The 26,083-nt window shown below is 45.0% G+C and overlaps 1 protein-coding gene across 1 annotated transcript in view; it reads left to right on the top strand.

Moving 5' to 3' along the window:
* Positions 1-26,083, top strand: part of LOC107117485 (astrotactin-2-like) — a 490,835-nt gene that overhangs the window by 295,188 nt on the left and 169,564 nt on the right. Inside the window, exon 10 of the mRNA XM_015419611.1 lies at positions 12,670-12,820. Within this exon, the coding sequence (XP_015275097.1) occupies positions 12,670-12,820 (151 nt within the window). The remainder of the gene's footprint in view (positions 1-12,669; positions 12,821-26,083) is intronic.

The raw sequence follows: 26,083 nt of genomic DNA on the forward strand, positions 1-26,083 counted from the left end.
CACTTATAGCTGCTGTTAGTTAATGGGTAAATCTTTAAAGACAATAACATATGAGGCAAAAATATAGTTTAAAAGTGTTTCAAATGTGTCTAAATCAGTAGTATATCTTTAGAGCATTGTCTATATTTAGACTGAGGTGACAAACCATTGTCTGGGCTGTACCACTTCAGACTTTAGGTGAGAATTTGCATGGATTAATGCTTTTCCAAGCAAACCTTGTAGATTAGTAGTTTATCAGGGGAAAGGCTACACTAGCACCCTTTTCTGATGTGTTAATTTTCTTTGTGGAGTAGTGTGTTGGGTGGGGAGGATATTCAGTTATGTGAAGCCCTGCTTACAGTCCTAAGTGGAACAGCCCAGATACAGGTTTCCCCCCCCCCCCGTTTATATTTTAGGCAGCCCTTCCCTGCAAGTGGGGCTCAGGGCGGCTCACAACAGAAAGGAACATACAACAAATAACTAGAAGTTAAAACCCTACAATAAAATACATATAATTGTTTTAGAGACAGATAGTAGAAAAGATTGGAAGCAGCAGCCAAGGAGGGAAGACAGTGGGGATATTAGTTCTGCTTAATACTGTTGACTAAAATTAATTTCGTAGCTATTGCTCTCTAAAAAAGTAACTCTAAATGTCAGCAAGCCCATCTTGCTCCCAGGTGTCATGGATATGTAAGTCCAGACCTGGATAGCCCAGGCTAGGCTGAACTCGTCAGAACTGGGAAGCTAAGCAGGGTCAGCTCTGGCTAATATTTGGATGGGAGACCACCAAGGAAGCCCAGGGCTGTGCGAAAGCAGGTAATGGCAAACCATCTCTGAGTGACTCTTGTGTTGAAAACCCCATTGGTTTGCCATAAGTCAGCTGTGACTTGATGGCAGAAAGAAAGGAAGGAAAGAAAGAAAGAAAATATATGAAGCCTTATGCAGAATTGTGCAATTAGTGGATTCCACTCAGTGCTGTCTGTTCTGACTGACTCTAGGTTTCCGAGCTCTCAAGATCACCGGAGACGTTCAATGCAAAGCTTAATCTCTCCCGCACCCTCACAGCCAATCCTGCAAAGTCACTGATTTTCATGAGATCTGATTTGTTGTGAAAAGGGAAAAAAAATGTTGTCGAAGGCTTTCACGGCCGGAGTTCATTAATTGCCGTAGATTTTCCGGGATGTGTGGCCGTGGTCTTGGCATTGTAGAACCTGACGTTTCTCCAGTTACTGGCAAAACGTCAGGTTCTACTATGCCAAGACCACGGCCACACATCCCGGAAAATCTACAGCAACTAAAAAAAAATGATTTGGCTACTGAATTTTTTATCAATCGTTATTAGACACATGGACAATTTCAGAGTGTGTGTGTGTATGTGTGTGCGTGTATATATATTCATTTTTGCAGGTGCCTCACCAACACTTATCTGATTTTATGGCTCTCAATAGCCATCATTTCCAGCGGCTGCATTTCCTTTTAACCTCTGTGACTTCCCCATCTAACCCTTAATCCTCCGCCTTGGCTCACAGTGGCTTATTGTCTTTAGCAAACTCCAAAGCACGAGTTGTGGGTTTTATCACCTCACCACAGGCTTTCCTTGAAAGTGTGATCTTTCTTAAAGGTGTCGCCCACTGTGAAATTGAACACGTTGAATCCGAGAGTAATTGCAGGCCGTAAGAACTGCTGAAAACTGGGATGCGAGACATATAATTTACAGAGCTCTTTTTATCCGATACAGTTTATCATGTATAGCAGAAGTCACGTGCTTTGTCTTAAAACTTCCACAAAATTCATAGTTGTCAAGGAGACCGGCAAGTATCAGCAAATGGATAGAGATTCTTGTTTGTACTTGCCTTGTCCTTGGCTGAAGTGGGGATTGTGGTTCCTGGAACACAAGGGCTCGCCTTCATTAATGGCTTGCTCATGATTTTGGCTGCTCATGTCTTACCTGTTGGCTCTCACGCGGCCCCACTTCCTGTGGCAGTACGTACAAGTCCTGCTTCTTCACATGTGTCATGTTGGGCTTCGAGCAGTATTCTGATTGCATGAAATTGCTGGGAAATCTGTTGAAAGGTGCCCCACTGGACTCTAATTTTGTACTACTGCTTCAGACCAACACGGCTGCCCACCTGGATCTACTACTTTTAGAAAGTTATTCTTTCCTTCTTTGAACATTCACTTCCATACTGCATCCCAAAATCATTCTGAAAATATGTCTTATGTCTAATCAATGTATTGTGTAACTAGGACCATTTCTGCACAAGTGCAAACCTCTACATCGCTGTTCTTAAATAACTGAAATTTGTAAAACTTTCCACACAACTTTTTGCCTTCGCAGGAATAGATCCAAATTTAGTGCCCTGTTACCCTGTGTTTTCCAAATCCACTTTCCCCACAATTTTTCTCCTTCGGATCTGAACTAGCAGTTTTCCATTTGAGGAATTCCCAATTTTGATTTTTTTTTCGCACCCACCTTTTGTGTGGTCAGTGTCACATGTTCACCTTCCACCCACCCACCCCCTGCCTCCCTCAGGTTGTCCCTTGAGCAATCTGCTATTTTTAAGCATAATTTTGATTGTGTTACAACACATTTTTTGCCTTTATAATATAGCAATGTTATAATGTTGGGACAAAATGGGCAGCAACATTTCATGTAGTGTTCTCCATGCACTTAACCATCTATGAAGTCCCTTTCCTTTCATTTTTTTGGGGGTGGGTAGGTTTTGGGGACACACACTTGTGTTGTTTCTTCATCCCCCCTCTTCCCCTATAGCTCCTGGTGTGTTTTCTTCCTTTAACAATGTTATGATGTTACAACATTACTGCATATGCAAAAAAAAAAAGGAGGTTCCATCGCTGACAAAGTACATGGGGACACATTTAGCATGCTTCATAATTATTGAATAACACTGTTATGAATTGGTGTATTCGGTTTGACAATCGCCAGCCATTTTCTTAGTTGGTGACTAAGAAGGAGCGAGGGATCTTTGAAATGGCAGCAGCCATGCTGTTCCCAACAATACACCCAACCTTTTTAAAAACAGTGTTATGATGTTATAACATTACTGCACATATGCAAAAAAAGAAAAGGTTCTGTTGCTGATGAAGTACATGACAAGTTGACATGGCCATACAACCCCTTTATTGACATGGCCATACAACCCCTTTTCAAAGGAAGTGCGGAACACATGGGGAGGGTCAGATCCGAATTCAAGGGAAAAAACCCCTGGGATAAATGCCCTTTTGCGGAAGGGGTGACACAGAGTTGGAGCATCAGCTGGGGATTCAACGTGCCGGGAAACAGCAGCAACATTGAAGTGCAGAAAAGGCCTAGCTTTCTGGTTTGAGTCCAGTAGCACATTAAAGACCAAAAAGATTTCCAGGTATTTCTCTTTGGGAGCTTTGACTCTCAGAAGCTTATACCCTGGAAATCTTGTTGGTCTTTAACATGCTGCTGGACTCAAATCTTGCTCCAAAGACCAATGTTGGCTACCCACCTGAAGGCTTTTCCCAGCTTTTCCGCTAGAGATCCTTTAGCTGGAGATGGGGTTGAGTGCTGACCTTCTACATGCAAAGCATATGTGCTGCCCATCATTGCATAACATTGATTAAGATATGAAGCTGCTGTATATTGTTGAATTAGACTATTGATCTGTTTGATCCGTCTAGCTTAATAATTTTTGCTGCACTTCAAGGTCTTGCTCTTTAGCCATGCAACTGGACAGCTGTCAAGACTTGGAGAAGCCATGCAGAGCATCTGGGACTTCAGCATGCAAAGCACTGAGTTGTAGCTCCTCTGTACTCTCCGGTCAGTTTCAAAAGTGCAGTGCAAGCCGTGGTGGTGGCAGTGATGGGATACTGTTCAAGGAACATGTCTAAAAGTCCTTTAGGCACTTGTGAATTCACACACACACACACCATTTCCTACTGGCTAATAAATTCCACATAAACTATGTTGTCTCCTGCAGAATCTGAGATTTTTGTTTTGAGTCCCTGTTTAAATGTATGGTCCTTCCATTTGCCTATATAAGAAGATGCTGGCGCAATTGGAAGCCTTTGGAATGCTTGCTTTCTTGCCTTTGGTGGAGATACTACAACTACCATGTTCCCTCCCTTCTCATTTCCCGTTCCCCTGTTCTAGTCTTATGGAGCTTCGGAATAAGCGCCTAATGAGAAGATTCATTCTTCCGAACAGATGAACAGCCCTCTTAAGTCCATTAGGGACTAAGATCCATACCCCTGCAGACTTTTTGGGTTCCCTCTGGTTGGCCTGTGTTCTTGAATTAAACACAATGTTAGATGATGCTGGCAGCCTTCTTGGTACAGTCTCATTTGTGAAGGATAATGCTCCTTGGCCAGCATTTTGTGAAACACAGTTTTAAAGACCTCCCTGAAACCAAATATAGCTATGTAGAACACTTGAGGATTTGAAAGGAGATATTTTGCAAGGGGAGAGTACTTCCCCCCCCAGCATACGCTCTTGTGATCAAATCTTTCTTTCCATCTCTGACATAAAGATTAAAGTCTCTCCTTTGAGTGAAACTGACCTTAAAGGGCATGCATTAGCGGCAGAACTTATCAGCATCTGTTCTCCATGTTTATTCTCAGCATAAATCCAAGCAAGTAATGCAGGCTTGACAGGGTAAAATGAGATCAGCTGTAGGGAAGCAGCTGCAACCGCCTTGTGTTAGCAAACGGGTGAAATTGTAGCAGGCAGGTGATATCTTTTTTTGCATTGGCAACAGTGCTAACCAGCAATTGGAACTTTTCTGTAAATGAGGTTGTGCATCCAGACAGCATCATGGGCAGATAATTTTTAGAGTTCTCAGTCGCATGTGAAGTCTCATTTCTGGTATATCACCTTGAAAGGATGACACAAGTTAGAATGCAGTAGTTTTAAAGAACATGAGAGCTGAGAATAAGAGTAGTTGTGTGCAAGAGGTTTCCATAAAAATGTAGGAACTGTCACACAAGTATTTGGGTTGCAGTAAGCATTTGATGCCCTGGCCTGGATAGCCCAGGCTAGGCTGATCTCATCAGATCTTGGAAACTAAACCAGGTCAGCCCTGGTTAATACTTGGATGGGAGACTATCCAAGAAGCTCAGGGTTGCTATTCAGGGACAGGCAATGGGAGGCTACCTCTGCCTCTTACTACAAGGTCACCATAAGTTGGCTGCAAATTGACTGGGGGGATTTGATCAGCAGCTGCTACGTACTGAGGTTTTCACACTTCTTAAGCATGCCATAGGTAAAAGTCTAGAAGCATTCCTGAAATAATCTTTTTTTTGGGGGGGGGATTCTGGAAACATAGTGTCTTCAGGCATTGGGTTGGATCCAGGCTAAATTGGGCATTTTTTGCTGATTTCCCTTTCCCTGTAGAGTCTTGCCAACTCCAGCTTGGGAAATTCCTGGAGATTTTGGGAATGTGCTTGAAGAAGGTGGGATTTGGGGAGGGAACTCAGCAGGGTAGTGATGCCATAGAGTTTCTTCTCCAAAGCTGCCATATTCTCTATGGGAACTGACCTCTGTGCTCTAGAGATTGTGTGTAATTCCAGAAGAACCCAAACCACATTTGGAGGTTGGCAATCCTTACCCCCTCCCCCCCCCCCGGTCATCCGCAGAGTCCCCTGTCCCCCAACAGCAGCATTTTCTGGAGATCAGTACACTGAAATGGGAGAGAAAAGGCAGGAATTTTCCATTTTTCCTTTGGAAGTTTAGTCTGGATCCAGCCTATTGGTCACAATCACAAGATGCCTGACTGGCTGCTATTGAATTGCCAGTGGCAGCCAGATTATGACATTAGTACGTAGCTGGACACAATTCAGTAGCATGATGAAAAAGTAGCAGGTAAACCAAGATCTATCTCACCCCATATTGTACTGGATACTGAGCAGGGTTCTGAAGAGGCATGGGAAACTTTTCAGAGCTTCTCATAGAACTAGGGAAAGACCAGCATCATTCACAACTGGAACATCCAGGATTCGGCTGAAAACAACCACTGTCTACAGTTGTCTACAGACACTGAGATGCATCTCTCTCTTTCTTTGGTGAAATTCTTTGCATTGGACGTGAAAACCATGTCAGTTTTATTCCAGCAGTAATTGTGATGACCACATCAGGACTTGTACCTCCCTGTAGCCCTTCAACCAACCAGAGGTCCTAGGACTGAGCTGTTGGTTTGCAAATTATCAGTAGGTTTTCTGTCTGATCTTTTGATATGACCAATCTGGTAGCTGGATTACTGTGGGTGTCAGCTGCCTTACAGGCTCCCACCCATCCAAAGGGTTGAAAGCTAATTCTATCTCCTTCCCCTGAAACTGAGAGTCCTTGCTCCCATTCCAAGAGGGCTGTAGATGGGTTTGAGAATTGATAACTCTATGTGTCTTACAAGGAATTTATAGAACACCCCCAAGGCCCAAAGTCCTCAGTTTGAGAAGATACTGCCCTGCTTCTTGCCCAGGTGGTTCTTAGTTGAGAAAGGACTAGATTGGGGCTTGGAACCTTGCAGCCCTCTGCCATTGATTTGGGCCCCAGTGCACTTTCTGGAACCTCAAATACTTGTTTGCATAGAATGCCAAAGGAACACATTTATTTGCTTAAAATAATAATTAAAAAGTACACTGCATTCTGTTTGCTTTGTGCTAAAAAAAATGACTCGCTGCAGCTCAGATATGAGTTTTGTGTTTGCTTTCAGGTTTGACATGATTTTGGCATGAACTGGTATGTTAATGGTGGGAAGCATGTGAGTGAAGTGACTGAGGAGCATGCCTGAGAGGACACAAGTGAAGGTTAGCGAAGTAGACCTGAGCATTTCCCTCCCTTGAATGTGGAATATACTGCAACGTGCTCTTCCGGGCATCATAACAACTAGCTGCTTTCTGTATCCATTTTTCTTAGGGATATGTGCCGGCACACGGATTCTGAGCCAGCTATGTAATTCTACACAAATATGGTATGTGTAGAATCATGGGAAACAAACAGCTCCATAGAAGATCCCTGGGGCAAGGAATGTGCAAACATTCAAAGCCATCAATTGAGAAAGGCCTCGAGTGTCTCCTTTCACACCCCTCTGGTTCCTTCGGGCTCAGTGACTTTGTTCGGAGAACTTGCCTGTCTCCTTCTCCAAAACAACCTTTGTTCTGAAAGTCCTCCGGGCATGACAGGCAGTCCTCCCTGGTTCACTGTCATGGCTCTTGACAGGCCCTCATGTTTGAATAATAAAGCCTCTAATGTGTCCAAGCTCTCTGTGTAAGAAACCTCTTTCTCTTTGGCAGAGGTGTACTGCTAACTTGTTCATCTCTGTTGAAAGCCCAGTTAACATTTCATACCTTTAGTGACTCATTGATACTCGCCAGTCCTTGTCTTGGTGGTTGTAGCAGTGATAACTTAGAACTTGCTGGCTTGTATTCGGGAAACTGCCCCTCCTTCGCCCCAAGTTAGTAATGAGGGTGGGACTCAAAAAAGAGTAATAGTTAAGGGTTCTGTCCTAAGCAGAATTGCACTCTTCTAAGCCCAGTGGTCTGAATGGACTTAGAAGGAGGTTATGCCATTTAGGATTTCCTGGTAACCCACACAGACACAGTTGCATTATTCCTTGAGTAATGAAGCATCTTTATGATAATAACAATAATTAATAATAATCATATGGCAGTGTGTGTAGTATAGCCAGGAGATCTTAAGATTATCTGGCAGCCAGAAGTTCTAGCTCTTTTAGTGTTATGCACCACTAGGTGGTGACCAAGACTTGTTTTTAAGGCAAGAGATGTTTCGGAGGTGGTTTGCCATTGCCTGCCTCCATGTCATGTCCCTGGTATTCCTTGGAGGTCTTCCTTCCAAATACTAGCCAAGAACGACCTTACATAGCTTCCATGATCTGACAAGATCCGGCTAGTCTGGGTTTATCAAGATGCAAGCCAATATTCTTGGTACATCTTTCAGATACTTTTTACCTACTGGTTAAACAACAGGAAAGTTAGCAGGTAAGAAGAATAAATTGTGTCTTAAAAATGGCAGCCTACCAAGTTAAAATCTTTTCTTTGTTGGGAGAAGGGGGCACAATTCCCTGAGTCATTTCTTGGCAGCAAATACAGTCATACCAGGAAGGAGAGATTCCGTAAGCCGCTTCCTAATTTGCATTGTTTCTGACTGCTATGCTTTGTGAACATGAGGTGCATGTTATGAAGACCTTGCTTTTTATTTATTAGATGGAGCCACCATTGTCTCATGTCCTAGAGCTTTTGAATGTATTTATGCATCACAATAAACTATTTATAAACTGTTTGATCAAGCCCCGATTAGACTGCATCCATACATCATTGGATATTGTGCTATAGCAGTCCTCCACAACTGCATTGTCTCATCCACACAGGAAAATGCAGTTGCAAATTATTGCAATAGCACAAACATAGCACAATAACAAATGATGTGTGGATGCAGTTTTAGTTAAGATGTCTGAGTGCAAGGAGCTGAATAAAGCAAGGTCTGTTGGTTGACAATGAACTTGGCATATCAACTGTGGGATGTAGCTGGTTTGGAACTAGAAATCCCAGTTTATACTATCTGTGATTTGTTCTGGTAGCTGAACCTGTAAACCACAACAAATTCAGAGTCCAGTGGCACCTTTAAGACCAGCAAAGGTTTATTCAAGGTATGAGCTTTCATGTGCACGCACACTTTATCAAATATGTTAGAATGGCAGAAGGTTCAAACTTATAGCCAGAGAATGAACAGCAAATTAACATGCAACATGATGATGTTCAAGATATGCAAAGTGACACTAAATAACCAGTTAAGGTTATAGGGTCAACTGTTCTAAAACAATAAATATGGCATAAAAGGTAAAGGTTCCCTTGCTCGAAAGCCAGTCGAATCCGACTCTAGGGTTGCGGTGCTCATCTCCGAAGAGCCAGCGCTGTCCGAAGACGTTTCCATGGTCATGTAGCCGGCATGACTAAACACCAAGGCGCACGGAACGCTGTTCCCTTCCCACCGAAGTGGTACCTATTTATCTCCTTGCAATTTCTTGCTTTCGAACTGCTAGTTTGGCAGGAGTTGGAACTAGAGATGGGAGCTCACTCCATCATGCGGCACCTGGGTCTCGAACTGCTGAACTACTGACCTTCCACAGCCTGCAGTTCAGCTTCTTAACCACTTGAGCCACCACAGCTCCTAAATATGGCATACTAGCAGATAAATGTCTAATTGTGGGAAGTGGCTGGGAATCTTCATTCTCAGTTTTAGTAGCACTTCCACAGAGACATTGAGGTGCAAAAGAGGCCAAAATCAGACAAACCAGGATTTGCTACTTATGACGTGCACAAACCAAAGTTCATTACATATTTAATCAAGCCACAGTTTATCATGAGATCTGTAATGTAGTTCTTGCCCACTATCTCACTGGTCTTGGACAGCTGGGCACAGCCTTGGTTTCCCTTTAGGCACAGTTGCTGTGCTGTTCCACCTAATCTGAGGAAAGAGAAGAAAAACTGAATTGCATTCCAAAATGTGGACCCTGTCATAGGTAGCTGGGGCTTGATTCAGTCGCTAGAGCCAGGCTGATGACTTAGTCAGTGTGGTGTACTGGTGAGAGTGTTGGATTAGGATGTGGGAGGCCCTGGTTTGAATCCCTGCTCTGCCACAGAAGCTTGCTGGGTGACCTTGGGCCACTTACAGCCTAACCTACCTCAGCCTAACCTACCTCAGCCTAACCTACATCACAGAGTTGTTAGGAGGATAAAATGGAGGCGAAGGAGAATGATGTAAGCTGCTTTGAGTCCCCACTGGGAAGGAGATGAAGTAAATTAATAAATGGACAATTGTTTGCAGAAACCACTATCCATTCAAGACCCAGGAAGAGCCTTGTTGTTGTTGTTGTTGTTTTAAGTGAATTTCCTGTTGCCAGTTGAGAGTGAGTGGTGACAGAGGTTTCCTTCTGAACTTGTAGTCCATCCACCATTCACACATAACTGCAAACAATGGCTTGGTTCTTTTTAAACATGTCTTGAAAGAACACAGAGTTTGTTGCATGATCCTTCCTTTCCCCTATGCTTAAAGGTAAAGGTAAAAGTAAAGGTTTCCCTTGCTCGAAAGCCAGTCGAATCCGACTCTAGAGGCCAGTGCTCATCTCTGTTTCCAAGCCTAAGAGCCAGCGCTGTCCGAAGATATTTCCGTGGTCATGTGGCCGGCATGACTAGATGCCGAGGTGCATGGAACGCTGTTACCTTCCCACCGAAGTGGTACCTATTTATCTACTTGCAATTTCTTACTTTCGAACTGCTGGCTGGCCAGAGACGGGAGCTCACTCTGTCATGCGGCACTCGAGTCTCGAACTGCCAAACTACAGACCTTCTGGCCTGCAGTTCAGCGTCTTAACCTCTGAGCCACCGCAGCCCCCTCCCCTGTACTTACATGCTGCTAATTCATCCCTTCTGGATTTTTGCTCTAGTCCTGCAAACTGGGAATCAGCCATTGTTTGGGCCCTTGGTTTGCTAGATCAACACACATCACAGGGTGCCAGTTTGGATGCTATGGTATCACTCCGGTTTACCAAAAAAGCTTTAAATAATTGTTGTGTGCTGTGCAAGGGCGGGAGAGAGGCAGAGGAGGGATTCTGCAGACAAATCTGAGGAGGCTCCTTAGAGGCTTCGGGTCACCAGCACCATTTTTGACCTGTTTGTTTCCACAATGGGTGGGTGAAGCATGCGTCATGTACCCTGCAATCAACAGAGAAGAAGAGGAGGAGGAGATTGGATTTGTACTCCACCCTTCACTCAGAGTGGCTTACAAACTCCTTTCCCTTCCCCTCCCCACAACAGACACCCTGTGAGGTAGGTGGGGCTGAGAGAGCTCTGACAGAACTGCCCTTTCAAGGACAGCTCTGACAGAACTATGGCTTGCCCAAGGTCATCCAACAGCTGCATGTGGAGGAGTGGGAAATCAAACCCGGTTCTCCCAGATTAGAGTCCGCGCACTTAACCACTACACCAAACTGGCTAAATTGATTTGTAGTATATCCAGTCCTGGATCCATAGTCTTTGGAACCGCTGTTTACAGTAACTCAGGCTGCAATCATACACACAATTAGACCCGACATAGGTGTGAATGCTGGGTGGATTTAAAGGGTGGGATCAGACAACAACATCTGGGAAGCACCCCACAGCCGTCAGCAACCTGTTCTGCTCTGCCACAGAAGTGGAGTTAAAAGACACCAGGGGAAATCTAGTAGTAAACGGGTTGTGACCATTGTTCCCTCTAAGCTGATTTAGTGTAAGTTAGCTCACAGTTTTTTAGCATCTGGTTCACATATTTTTTGTCTTAGCTGAGGAAGGATGGCTCCAGAGCAAACTCATTTATGCAGTAGCCAAATCGCTCGCTCACAACTTTAATGCCAGTAGCTCACAAAGTAGAATTTTTGCTCAGAAGACTCCACAACTTAGAGGGAACATTGGTCGCGACGGGCCATGGATGAACTTTCCCGTGTCTGATCGCTCCAGTGCACTCTCATGGTGTCGGGATGGTCTGATCAGGCCATCCCAACTCCATGCCGTTGTTCCCCCCTTCACAGTATGTGCATCATCACAAACTCCATAGGGAGCCTTTGGTGTGGACGTGTGATTCATTGATTCCCCATTTAAGCGCATGGGAAAAATGGCACAAAAAAGACTCGCAGTTGCGTCTGATCACACACTGATGGACTGCACCCACAGCTTCAAAGGGAGGTGTGATTGTACAACTGCAGGTCAAATTCCTCCGGAGGAAATAGCCTTCCTCCCCCCCCCCCATTTTTTCTGGCGCATGTGGCCACAACCATAAATACAGGACTGCATTTGGGAGAACTGATTCCCCGGTTGTTAGTCTTAGACCTGGGTTCAAATACATCCCTGCTCAGCTGTGAACCTGCTGGCTGACCTGGAGCAAATCATTCTCTCTTCCCCACCATTAGTAGAACAGGAGTAACTGTGGCCAATTTAAGGCTGTTCCGATAATTAAATAAGCAGGGCTGCTGTTCATATGGGCAATGGACAATTGCTGTGTGCTCTGCCCTGTAAGAAGAAAATTAAGACTGTACAGCACTATAAATGTTACTGCTACTTGAATGCTCCTCATTCTCCCATAGCCACTGTGCCCCCCCCCATATGTGCACATGACATACTACCCCCTGTTTGCTTTGTCAAGAAGTGACGTGCATTTTGCTCTAGCTAGCCGTGCACGCTGAGTCTGAGCAGTGGAGCTGGCAATATTTTGTTAGAGGCAAATTAACAAAAAAAATGTCAGTGGGCAGCTGTAGCCTCCCTCTTAGTGATTCAGGGCACAGAAAACTGCCCATTGGGGTAAAATGCAGCAAATAATACATGTTTCAACTCTGGAGCGTTCATTTGGCTGGAGGCATTGTGGAAATTGTTCTGTGTTCTGCAAATATACAACCCTAGGTCCTCCCTATGATAAATGTGCCTGTGCTATACTACTTCAGTATGTGGGGGCTCACACGATGGAATGCTATCCCCCCAGTCCCTTCACATAGAAGCCTGGGAAGTCAAGGAGACAGCTTGAATTGAATCCCTCTATCTGACTTGCAAGGTGTTTCACCACCCTACCCTCCGTGTACACAAATTAGTCATGTGTGTCCTTTGAAATTTATGGCAAAGCACACCTTCCAGCGTGAGTAGCTTAAATCTTTCTTCTTCTCCAAGGGAAGAAGCGATGCTGTCCACCTACTTTGAAACCATCAATGATCTGCTCTCGTCTTTCGGGCCAGTCCGAGACTGCTCGCGAAACAATGGTGGCTGCACCCGCAACTTCAAGTGTGTGTCGGACCGTCAAGTGGACTCAACAGGTTGTGTGGTATGTATGCCTTTTGAGATCATGGGATAAACAGCTTGTTGTGCTAGGTGCTAGAAAATTTTATACCTGGGGCTTGTGGGTCCCGATTAGGTTGTGGCACCTTGGATTCTCATTTGCATAGCATAGTGGGATGCGACTAGGAGGGTGAATGTGTTGTGAGAAAAGACAAGCATGTGCATGCCCTTGGTCCAGTTGCTACATGTAGATGCAGAGTTGATTACTTCAAATAAATGTTAATATTGCAGAATACTGCTTTGGAATTGGCTCTCACTTTGCAGATCATTGCTTTTGAGTCCGTTTGCTTAGAGTCATGGTTCTATTTCCTCACAGTCACACTTCAAGAATTGTGACTTGTACGCTCATTAAATTTCTTGAAGTATTGATGTGTGTACACTCATGATGTTGCTGTTTCCAGCCCATCCCGTACTTTAGAAACTTTAATCCAACCATTCAGGGGAAGGATCTAACAGTCACACTACAAGAATAGTGGTTATTCAAGGGACTAATCTAGCAGTCGCAGTACGAGAATAGTGGCTATTTGGGGGACTGATATGTCTGTTGCACTAGGAGAATAATGGCTATTCAAGGGGAATGGTTAAGCAGTCACACTAGGAGAATAGTGGCCATTTGGGGGACTGATCTAGCAGTCGCACTAGGAGAATAGTGGCTATTCAGGGGACTGTTCTAGTAGTCACACTGGAAGAATAGTGGCTATTCAGGGGACTACCAGTCACACTAGGAGAACAGTTGCCATTTGAGGACTGATCTAGCAGTCACACTGGGAAAATAGTGGCCATTTGGGGGACTGATCTAGCAGTCGCACTAGGAGAATAGTGGCTATTAGGGTTGTGAACTTCCATGTAGGGGCTGGAGATATCCTAGAATTACAGCTGACATCCAGAAGACAGATACCAGTTCTCCTGGAGAAAATGGCTGGTTTGGAGGGTAGATCCTATGGCATTATACCCCGCTGAGGTTGCTCCCCAACCCAAACCCCACCATCCCCAGGATCCACCTCCAAATCTTCAGGTATTTCCCAAGCAGGAGTTGGCAAACATGGTGGCTCTTTGGGGATCTGATTGAGCAGTTGAAGTAAGAGAATAGCAGGTATTTGTGGGAATTATCTATCAGCTGTACTAAGAGAATAATGGTTTTTCAGGTGAATGAGCTAGCAGTTGCATTAAGAGAATAGTGACTATTCAGGGGATTGATCAAGCAGTCGCACTAGGAGAATAGTTGCAGGGATTGATCAAGCAGTCGCACTAGGAGAATAGTTGCAGGAGTGAGGAATTTTTTAAGTGTTGCATTGGGAGTGATTGCAGAGTGGTACAGGAAAGGAAATGGAAGAGTGGATTCCTCTCTGAGTTCAGATAAAACATCCAAGATAAGCCAGAGTATTAGAACTGTGAATAAAGCAGTTGTGTTTGTGAGGGTGGCCTCTTTGAGTTGGCATTACAAGAAAGCCACACTGCTAGAACTCGAACCAGCAGTTGCAGTAAGCTTCCTGACTTCCTTGTAAAATGTCCTCCTTTTCCAGTGAGCATCTTCTTTGAATTCCAGCTCCACAACCAGTGATGTGTTTATGTGTGTAGTTCATTGAAAATGTTTTTCCACACTGTTTGGAAGTTTCAAGACAAAGCCGATCTGTTTTCCATAACTTTTTAAGATTTTTAGTGTCACCTGTGCAAACAAAAATGATGGTTTATAGACCACTTTTTAAACTACATTTCTTTTTTCCTATCCACTGCCTCAACACTCTGTGTTGGGCTTTGTTTGCCACCTCATCTTGCCAGCTGATGTGCCTCCCAGAGATGGGCAGCAAAAAAGGCCCATCCCATTTCTGCATGCCCCCAGGAGGAAACAGCAGTATCATGGCACTGTTTGAAGATGAGATGCATCAGGAGGGGAAACAGCTGAGAAATGGCAGCCCCGTCTCTCTGTCTGTCTCCCGGTGTTGTATGGAGTGGTGCCAGCGGAAATTGAAATCCTTGTCATTCAGTACAACAAGGAGGCCTTTTCCCTCTGACGCAATGGTGGATTGTGCCTGCATTGTAAAATGGACAAAGCATCTGAGCAGCCAGCATTAGTGGTAGGAGGGAGCAGGAGGCATAGGCAGAGAACCCTTTTCCCCTCCCTCCTTGCACGGAGAAGGGCAGAGCAACAGAATCTAAGCTCCACTTCTGCAAGCAAAAGAATTGCTACTGGGAAAGGTGGGGAGAAATTAAAGACAGTGCCCCTCCATTTCAGCCAAAGGGTCAGGAGAAAAAGAACTTGGCTCTGTAAATTGCAAAAAAGCCACCTTCGTGGTGGATTCCTCCCCCTTCTCCAACTCACCCCTCATCAGTTTGAAAGGGGACTAGGGATTGGTAGAATTATATTGGCTTACAGTCACAACTCTCGACATCTGGATTTTTTTCTTTTCACTTTTTTTTGGGTTCGTTCCAGCAGCGTTTGGGCTTGGCAGGATGGGAGAACTGATGCTGTTAGTCTTTGCAGAAGAGAATTGCCTGCATGAGTTCTGTCATGGCAGGGTTTCTGCCACTTGTGTTGCACACTGAGCCGAAGGGTGCCTTTTTCTGGTATGCAGCGTGAAGCAGAAGCATAATCAAATGTCTGTCTTCTATGGCTTCAGAGCAGTTTCAGTTTCTCATCTTGTGCCTCCAGACTTGCAGTTCCTCTGAGCATAATCTCTCACGCTTTTTCTCCTCACCTAACACATCACACCATTCTTTGCCAAAACCAAACCTGGAATATCACATTCTCTCCCCCGCTCCCATTTCTTTTGGTCGGGGAGGGGGGCTCAGCACCTCCACGACGCTGGCTGTGCTTCGACTGAAGAAGCAGAGAGGAAAACAGCTTGTGTGCATGCACACACAGACAAAAAAAATCCAAGTGTTTTGGGTTTGCCATCTGGTCAGTTTTATGCCTACCTCAGTGTTTCGTTTCCTTGCCACCTGGCTGTTTATTTTTACTCTCCGCTTCAGTGCTAGACAGAAGTGATTTCCATAGGCACTCGCAAACGTGTTTCCAGGTGTAAATGCAATGACTAGGTAATGAGCCTCATAGTTGTACAAAGAGAAAAATGGGGGGAAGGGAGAGGGGAGACAAATGTGGGTGGCTGAAGAGCAGATTTATCTCCAGGCAGCAGCCCTGAAGGCTAAACCTCCCCAACTCTGGCAAAGGGAAAGAGGTATTTCAAATGATGACATCTCTCAAAATCATGGGAGATGGTTAACTCATACTCAAGGTAGCTTGGACTCTCAAAAGTTTGTTCCTCAAAACCTTGTTGGTCTCTAAGGTGCTTCTGGATTTGAATCCAGCTCTTCTACTGCAAACCAACATGGCTAACCTCCTGAAACGGCAAAGGCAGTTTTGTGTAGTGGTTGAAGTGTGCAAGTAGGCGAAGAGAAATCTGGGTTCAACTCCACATTTTGTCCCGAGGCTCACTGGCAAGCTTGGGGCAATCTCACATTCACTACTGTTAACCTAACGGTTATGAAGCTTCAGTAAGGAAGGAGAGAATTGCCTTGAGCGGCTTGGAGGAGGATAGATGTGTAGTGGTTGGTAAATAATTTAGATTAAGAAGTTGTGTGGCTCCTTGCCCAAGCTACACCCCTTATCTTGTAGGCATGTGATGCCAGACAACCACTTGGGTAGTTGCTGGTAATTATGTGAACCACCCTGTTGAATAGTTGAAGACAGCAGTAAAGGATACAGGAAACCTGCAGCTCTCTGTTATCTTCAAGCTACCCTTCCTTTGGCATGAACCAAAACATTGTGCTTCAGAGGGATCAGTTGCTGTAAAAGAGGCCAAGTCCATCTATGCAGGAGCTTTGTCACATTCTACTTTCCCATAAGTAAATAAGCTTGTTAGCCTGGAAGTATTAATTACCACATCTTGGTCTCTGGGCATCAGTTGGATTGCCACAGGAAGCACAGAGGACAGCAGGATAAAGAAAGTCAGAAAGGTGAAGGAAGAATGTAAAAGGATAATTAACTGTGATCATTTTTGTTTATTTTGAAAGAAAGCTAGCTTGCAGAGAAGGTGTCTCCAAAGAGGTGTTTATTTATTTATTTGTTTGTTTGTTCATTAAAACATTTATATCCTGCCTTTCCTTGTAGTTCAAGGCAGCTTGTAGTTCAGTGTTGTGACTCCTCTCTGCTTGGGCATGCGTGAGCAGGACGTAAAGCCCATCTGTATGCATGCATTTGAAAAACAGCAGTTACAGTCAGCAACCTGTACAGTCAGCAACAGTCAGATGAAAGGGACAAATCTGTGTGGGGACTGTGCTGGTGGAGGCTTGTTATGATTGGAGGCTCCTACACATGATTTCATGCACGTAGAAAACTATCCTGTCAGGCAGAAGGGCTCTAACCCTTACCTGCTGCTTGCGTGTGTGTGAATGCATGTGTTTTATAGAGAAACGTGTGTTCTCATGAGCCCATGTTGGCAGTCTGAAGTAGTACATACAGTCCAACCACAGGTTTAATGTCCAGGCCAGAGGAAAGTTCATAGTGTCTGGCTGAACGTTGTGCCCAGGTGGCAAAGAGAACTTGGTAAGCCTCTGAGACACATGTGGAAGGACAGTCATTCGGGAGGAGAAGTGGGGAGGCAGCCAGACTCTATAAATTGAGGGACAGTTAGGATACTAGACAAAGTGACTTGGACAAAGAGGGAGGCTTGGGGGGGGGTAAATATATGTCTGTGTTGCACCAGCAGTGTTTAATTATAACTTGGGTGCCTCCATTATACTCTTGCATTTTCAGAGCCATTTGCCAGTCACACATGTTTGCTGCCGCAGGGGAGCGCTTAGCAAAATGTAGGGTATTGTGACTCGTGCTAAGATGCTCAAGAGACGGATGAATCAGAACTTCTGAAAATAAAGATGGATTCTTTTTGTAAACGACAAGATGTTTTTGGGGGATAGGAGGGGGGGGAAATAGAGGTTGTTGTCGAGGAGAAACATTTGCAGCGACTTGCCTCAGGAAGGGTTCTTGGAAAAACAGAGAAGGTATTAAGTTAAAAGCTGCTAATGAGGAGCCAGAGGACATGATGGTAAAAGTTCTTCAGATATTTGTACCCCAGGGTTTGCAAGACAGCAATTTATGATTAGAGAATGGAAGGAGGGAGACAGGTTTTGTGTTCTGTTTGTGGAGGTGGCATGTCTCACCTTCACAGGTCTTGGAAACAGAGAGAAGTGGTAATGGGTGAGGTGGAAAGCTTTTTCTCTTTGTCAGCCTTACAGGCATGCTATTACTGCACTGGGCTCAGGTAGGATTTAACTTCCTGCTCTGTATACTTGCATGGTCATTGATACAAACTGCTTAAAAGAAGGGGCAGGTTCGCTTTTCAAGGTCCCAGTAAACCTCCATTCTCACCACTGCTGTAGGCCCTTTGCTTTTGCCTGGCCCAGCTAGAAATACCTCCAGAGTCTCTCTCTCTTTGCTGGCCAACAGTTGGACTCTGGCCTGCTTATGCAGCAGTCCAGTCTCACTCTGAGTATCTCTGCTTGCAGTTCTACCTGTTTCTCCATTCTTTCCCCATATACTTGCTCTGCTGCCCATTTCCTCTTGCCTGCCTTTCTGTTCCCTTATGCCATTGTTCCCAAACTCCCTTCAGAACTATTTCTTAGTTCAGATCCTCTTTTTCAAGTGGTTGTACATCTGTATTGGCATTCTTGTGCATCTTCTGCAATCTCCCTGTATTTCAATATGTGCTTATTTTTTAAACAAATAAATAATTTATTTCTTTTTTAAAAAAACCATACACAAACCCCCCTCAAGGTGGCTTACATGATTGCAAAAGTGTTTGTTTGTTTTTAATGTACATAATTAAAGGACATCACAGAGTTGGAATATCTGAAAGATTCCTGAAGTCCAGGCAAGCAGCTCTTAGATAGGTTGCTCTTCAAATGCTCTTCAAATATGAATTACCTCACATACCATTCATAAGAAACACATTCTCAGATAGGGCGAGCTGGAGCAAGAAAAAACACAGAACCACACTGAGGACATGAAGAGAACACTTGGATGGAAGGCCAAGCTGAGAGGAAAGAGGGTCTTCACAAGTGTGTGGGTTTGTACAGGGATTACTCAAGTCTTTAATGGTTACAGCCAGCACCTTGAATTAAGACAAGAAGCAAATCAGTACATAGTGCTGCAAAGTAATATGACCATAGTGTCTTGCTCCTGGTAAGCAGACTGGCAGCCATATTCTGCCCTAGTGGAGGTCTCCAGGCTGTCTTCAAAGGCAGCCCCACATAGAGTATGTTACAGTCAAGGCTATTTTTGGGTAGGAACGCACAGGAATGGAGTTCCGGCTGGCTTCAGAGTTGGCCACATCCACTACAGCCAAAACCTCTGCGTGCCTGGCTACAGAGGGAAGGCCTGGAGAGTGACCCCCCCCCAGCGACTCCGAGGCAGATGGGCCAGGGGGGGCTGGAAGGATCGGGGAGGCATTTAAATGCCTCCCCATGCCTTTCCTGGCTGGCTTGCCCAGGCTCCCCACAGCCGCGGGGTGCCTGGACAAGCCAAGGGAAGGCAGCTTAAACTGCCTCCCCTCCCCTCCAAGGGCCGGCTTGCCCAGGCAAGCCAAGGGAAGGCACGGGGTGTGGCCTAATATGCTAATGAGCTGTGCTGTCTGGGGTGTGGCCTAATATGCTGAGTGTCTGCTGTTGGGTATGGCCTATTATGCTAATTAGTTCCGGCTGGGCTTTTTCTACAAAAAAAGTCCTGGTTACGGTAATCCGTCCTTGAAGTCATAGTAGCCTGGAGCAGTATCGGCCAGCTCACCTGAGTCAAGAAGTGAAGATGGCCTCCTTCCAAGGTGTAATTGATAAAAGGCATTCCAGCAGCCATCCCAGCCTTCTTAGTGAAGAGCGGGAACACTCCTAAACTCTTCTCCTGACCAGCCAGACATGATCTTAGCCCATCCAGGACTGGCAGATCAGTCCCTTCAAGAACATCAGCTGACCAGCTAACATCCCCTCAGGCTTGTCTAGATTCAGTTTCCACTCATTCTCCCGCACCAGCTTGACCACAACTCCTGGGCACTAAGTCAGGGAAGTGATGGATGCTGAACCACATTCTTCAGCTTCTTATACACTCAGCTGCCTGCAGCTCTTCACAAACACACCAGGGATTGTTTTTTAAGGATGCCAGTGACTTGATAAGGTTGGTATTCACTATGCGGTGAAGCTGATCTGCAGTAACAACAGCTGTTGTTGTTTGACATCAACCAGTATTAACAAGGTACTAAATGGGGGAGTTTGCCAGGAAATCAGCAACCGTACCTACCTGTGTTCTTTGTCTGGTCAGATGGGTGGTGGTGGTTGTTTAATACCATTTAATTGCACACACCCCTCTCATTGTTTCTGCGTAAGACAGGCTGCTACAGCTCCCCTTCTCAGAGGGGCTGCTACAGCTCCCCTCCACAAAACTGTTTGCTGCTTCTCCTCTTGTTCTCAGCGCCAGCTAGTTTTGAAATGCCAGCAGCATCTCTGTCGTACCTTTATTAAACGTTACCGACAAAGTGGTTGCTAATATTTAGAGGATGCAATAGAATATTTAAAAAGGCAGCAATTTGCTCTCAGCAGAAACTTCCTATTAAATATTCTTTTTCAAGTGTAATAATGAAGAAAGGGAGCTGAGCTTCATAATAAGAAAACACAGCCTCTTAGGCAATTTAGCTCACTTATTTCCTTTCAGCGTTGGGAAGTGTCAGTAATAAGGCATTTTAGATGTTCCAAAAAAAGGGACACTCCCCCTCCCCTCCTCTGACCTTGTTGTTAATGAGCTTTGTACCTTCTGGAAGAAGTGGAAATAAACAGGCAATGGTCCACATGTTCATTTTCTTGAGCAAATGGCCCAAGTCAGTGGATTTCGCATTATGGTTCCTTTCATCTCACCTTCAAAGTCCCTGGTTTTCCCTGTCCACTTTCAGTTGCATTTGGCAGTTGTAAGCCCGGTCAGTGTATATTTTTTTTGCTGTCTGTGAGAGCACCTGAGGAAAGCATCGGGAGAGTGAATGTCTGTGGCTTTTCCCTGTGTTTTCAGGCGGTCCAAATGGTGGCCACTGTAATACCTTTCAGATGTTCTACCAACTGTAAAAGTAGCTCATCTAAGAGCAGATTCTGCACTGGTGGGAGAATATTTAAATGATCCAGTTACAATGTGAGGCCCCTTCAGTGAGTCTTTCCTACAGAATCTGTATGCTTCAGTGCTGAATCTCTGGGAAGGACCCACACAGTCAGCCCACATAGCTGGGGTGTTTAAACTTTGCACTTCGCCGCAATGGGTTTTTGCTCCAGCTTGGCTTCTTAACTGCATCATGTTTTCCCCCAGGGGTCATTTCGTAGAAAAAGAGCTAGGGGGACTCATTAGCATAACTCATTAGCATATGCCACACCCCCTGACATCACCGGAAGTGTGTCCTCCCCACAGCCGGCAGCGACCTCCAGCAGGCACCAGCAGGGAGCTCCAGGCCCCGCCCTCCCGCACCTCACCCGGGGGGATGGCATCCCCCCGCGTCCCCCCCAAATGACCCCTGTTTCCCCCTCCCTTACACACAACATTGTTTGCCAGTCCTTGCTCTCTGTTAGTTTGTTTCCCCCTCTGAGTCAACCCCCATGTTTTTCAGATGGTCTGAAAAAACACAGGGGGGAAACATGAAGACGAATCAGGAGAGTGATGATACTGTGTGGGGGGGAGGGGGAAACCCGATGACACAAGCTGGAGCGAAAACCTGGTGCAGAAAATCTCTTTCTTCCAAGAATAAGCAGGACAGATTGGGAGGAGTTTAGCTGGCAGCTTTAACATTTAAGCCAAGGGTTTGTTAGCTCTTCCTGTCTCCAGGTGTAGAGTTTGGGCATGGTCAGAGGCATGAGACCTCGGGTGAAAACCAAAGGACTTGTAACCTCTGCTCTTTGACCTTTGATGAGCTGGCCCATTGGAAGCTACTTTTTGTTGTTGTTGTTCATTTAATTTCATTTTCCCCCCAATTGTTGTAAACCACTGTGGATCACGGATAAAAGTGGGGAATATTCTAAGTAAGAAAGAACAACACCCATCAGTTGCATTTGCATCGTGCCTTTCCTTCAAAGGAATCAGTGTGGAGTACATGAGTCTCATCACCCTGATGTATCCTCAGAACAGCCGTGTGAGATAGCTTAGGTTGCAAGATAGGAACTGGCTTAAAGTCACCCAAGTTTCTGTGGCTGGGGATTTGAACCCAGGTCTCCTCACTGCTCATGCAGCATGCCACACTGGCTCTCAAACATCTGAAAGGCACTGGATTATGCAGGAATTTGCAGTCACTGGCTGAGAACGCTTTACAAGCTGATGATTCGGCACAGAATGGCTGTTCATTCCCTGGTAACAATACAGTCATTGCCTTTACTCTGTTCCACCAAGCTGTCACCTTCACTGTAGTGTGGCTGGTGAGTATATCTGGTGCAAAGTCTGGCCAGTCTAATAACAATACCAATTTGGGTTGTTTTAGAAATAACCATGATGCTGCTGGCTCAAATGAGAGACCCCTCCCCAGTGAAACCATTTTAGTGAATGAACCAGTGGTTTATTTACTTGTCACTTGATGAATATGTGTAATCTTTTTCAGTTAGCCTTTGGTGGACATCCCAGCACAATGTGGATTGATTTCCCCTGAGTCAGCTATATTAACATTATGTTTTACCAAAGAACAAATGTGTTTAGAAGAAACAAGCAATAGTGGGGAGTGGACCTCATTTAACAAATGTTGATATTAAAGCCCTCTGCATACCCTAGGGGGGAATGAACTTTAGGTCAAATAATAATATGGCACAGGAGAATCATCCGCCTCTGTATTTGTGACTGTCAGTCTACCCAAAAAAAGTCTTTCATGCTCACAGAGTTAATAAGAAGATCTTGCTAAATATAGCTTGTGTGGTCTTAGGAGACTCTGGGATTCTACAGTTCTGTTCTCACCATGACCTTCAGGAATGTTCCTTAAAATTGGTTGTTCTGCTCCAAAAAGTAGGCAAGTTAGAAATAGCTCCTTCTTATTCAGCTCATCTAATGTACGTGTGTTGTGAGTGGGTATATGCACACCACAGTCTGCGGGGACAAGAAGCAAGCAGTCCCCTCTGGTTTTTATTCCTCTCTTTTCTTCCAATGTCAGGATAGCAGTGAACATGCTTGAGATGCACCCTACCCTCTGCTCTGAGGACACAAAAATATGCAGCTTTTCTAAACTCTAGAGCTGGAGTTTAGCACTTGCATGTAGCACACTAAAATATACAGTACTCCAGTAGAGGAGGGGGGCAAATTCTGAGAGTTTTAGCAGGTCTGCTAGTGACAACCATTGCATGGGCTCTTGTTAGTCTGATTGGGTGACCGAAGAGCTTCCAAACTCTAACAGTTGTGCTTGAGGCATTTCTCATCCACAAACATGATTTGGGTCTTCATGTGGCAAATCGCATGCACTTTCTGCCCTTCACCCTGTCTCAGCTAGTTAGGGCTCCATTTTCTTTGGGAGCCTTCCTGTGAAAATAAATAACTTGTGAAAGAGGTACTAGCTGTTTGGTGACATCCCTCATGCTTGCTTGGAGAAACAGGCCATGTTTTCCTTTGTCTTCACTGCCTTTCCAGATGCTTTGCTTCCTCTTGGTGGTCACTGTTTTTGACAGTCTCCTCTCTTCAAGTTAATGCTAAATATGTATCACCTTCCACTAGCCCATTCATTCCCCACCACCAGACTGCTCACTTGTGTGTGTGTTGCTTAAAATCGGCTGGGAATATTGTTTTCTCCTCTACCCACACCATTCATCCCTCCTTTTTTCGTTCTTAAGGAAGCACATGCAGCTGTCTGTGCACCTATCCACAGTTCTTTTGAAAGAAATGCCATTTCCCAACCTGAAAAACAGCCCACCATCCTAATAAGATGAAAAACATTTATGGGTGAGAAGCATGCAAAGAGCCGTAGAAGAAGAAAAAAATGAGGACAAATAGAGGGGAAACATAAAAGCTGTACCAAAGAGGCTGGACACACACACCAAAAAAAACCTGTTTAGCAGTGGCACGAGAGGCAAAGAAAAGCAGGAAACCATGAGTCCATGTTTGATGAGTCTACTGTTTTTGCCAGCTCCTAGACAAATAATTATCAGGGGAAAAAACCCCTCCCATTTCAAAGATGAAACCAATGCACTGATTGCTAGGCGCAATTTGGGATCATGCCATGCTTGGTGTTCCATTTCAGATACATGAGGGTCTTGGAAGCTGGTTTGCCTTGTCAGCTGTTGGTGCTGGCCATGAATCCATTTCCCCCTCCCCACAAACTATAGTGGAAGGGTAAAGTCAAGGATGAGGAGCTACGGTGGCTCAAGTGGTTAAGACGCTGAACTGCAGGCTGTGGAAGGTCAGTAGTTCAGCAGTTCGAGACCCGGGTTGCCTCATGACGGAGTGAGCTCCCGTCTCTAGTTCCAGCTCCTGCCAACCTAGCAGTTTGAAAGCAAGAAATTGCAAGTAGATAAATAGATACCACTTTGGTGGGAAGGTAACAGCATTCCGTGCGCCTCGGAGTCTAAGTCATGCCGGCCACATGACCACGGAAACGTCTTCGGACAGCGCTGGCTCTTCGGTTTTGAAACAGAGATGAGAACCGCAACCCTAGAGTCGGACTCGACTGGCTTTCGAGCAAGGGAACCTTTACCTTTAAAGTCAAAGATGGAGAGATTGTCGATTTGATGGAAGAGGAAAGCCAATGATAGGGAGATTATTGATGAGGTCAAAGTAGGGCAGAGTGCAGTCAGATAACTGCTTACTGCACAGTGGGTATTGTTAGACTTTGTGTGATATGGCTAACTACATAGCCTACACAGTAAATCCTCCTCCTCAACTGTCTGGGAATCCCCAGGCAGATGACGTCATGGTGCTCTGCTTATTTTTGCTACCAAATGCTTAGCCTGTGGTTGGGGCCACCGTGTAACAAGCTTTAAAAACATGCACACAGAAAAACACACCTACTGTACTATATCAGATGGTATTCAGTGTTCGGTGACTATGAGGTAAACAAAGCAAACTTCGCTGAATATACAGCTCAGTTGGAGGAGGTCAACACTCAAGGAGTTCCAGGCTCAATTAAACCCTAATATGATTTGTCCATTTAGGAGCATGCAACGAGCATGTGCCCTCTTTTCTGTTCCCCTTCCTCTTGCCAATTCAATCCAGTGCTTCCTGATCTGGGCAAGCTGTAGTTTCTGTAGAACAGAATCAACAACTCCACGTTTCTCTCCAAATGGGAAATCACTGAATGTGGGGTTCTGACTCTGGTTTCAAGGCAAACTGGTAACCATAATTTGCCCAATTGGCATAATTACTGCAAAATTTGGCTATTACAAGGCATAATTACTGCAAAATTTGGCTATTATGAGGTAGGAAGTGGAGAAAAGACTGATCATGTGTCAAAAGGAGAGTGCAAACCTAGAGTCGGTTCTTCATAGCTGTCATCGTTTGCCCATATCATCAGTCCCCTGATTTTGTGATATGGAACTAACGGTTCCATTTGACTGATGAATATCCAACCATCCATAGGCTTCATAGAATAGGACTTTCCCTATTCCCCTTTCCACTGCAACTGACTGAACTCCCCCACATTTTGTTCCTATCACTCAGCAGACTCTCAGGAACAACAGAGAGGGTAATGTGGGGGTCTGCAGTGAAAGGAGGGAATTGGCAGAAATCATTGCTCCCTCTTTCGCAAGTGAACAGTCAAATGGAACCATCAAATGGAACTATTGGAAGACCTGCATGGTTGAATATGTGCCCCTGACTTTTTTTCTTGACTTTTCTAGAGATCGGCAAATGCTTTGTCTTATATTAAGCATTTGTTCAGTCTTGCCCCTACCACACATACTTTAGCATCTGGTTACATTTTGGATGAATAATGTGCACAAAACGTTATCCCCTGTACTGTATCCCAGCCATCCAGGAGAACATTCTTGTGTGTGTGTGTGGGGGGGGGGTGTATTGACTAGGGACACATTGCCCACGATTATCCAGAAAGAATCATTGGCCAAGGTGGCTATTGATTTTCTAATAATTTCCAGACCTCCCCCCACCTTGTGTCACCAGAGAGGCAGATCACAAATTGAACTGCAGCTGAATTGCTGCAGGATTGATTAAAACTCACAGTAATTATTGCTTCTCTGCTGCTCAAGGCAGGCTGATCAATGTTAGCAATAACTGATAGGATTCTTTAGGCGCTCTCAAGAAACGGGCACGAGGGTG

The sequence above is a fragment of the Gekko japonicus genome, unplaced genomic scaffold (assembly GCF_001447785.1).
Source record: "Gekko japonicus isolate JY-2015 unplaced genomic scaffold, Gekko_japonicus_V1.1 scaffold1142, whole genome shotgun sequence".
NCBI classification, from domain to species: domain Eukaryota; kingdom Metazoa; phylum Chordata; class Lepidosauria; order Squamata; family Gekkonidae; genus Gekko; species Gekko japonicus.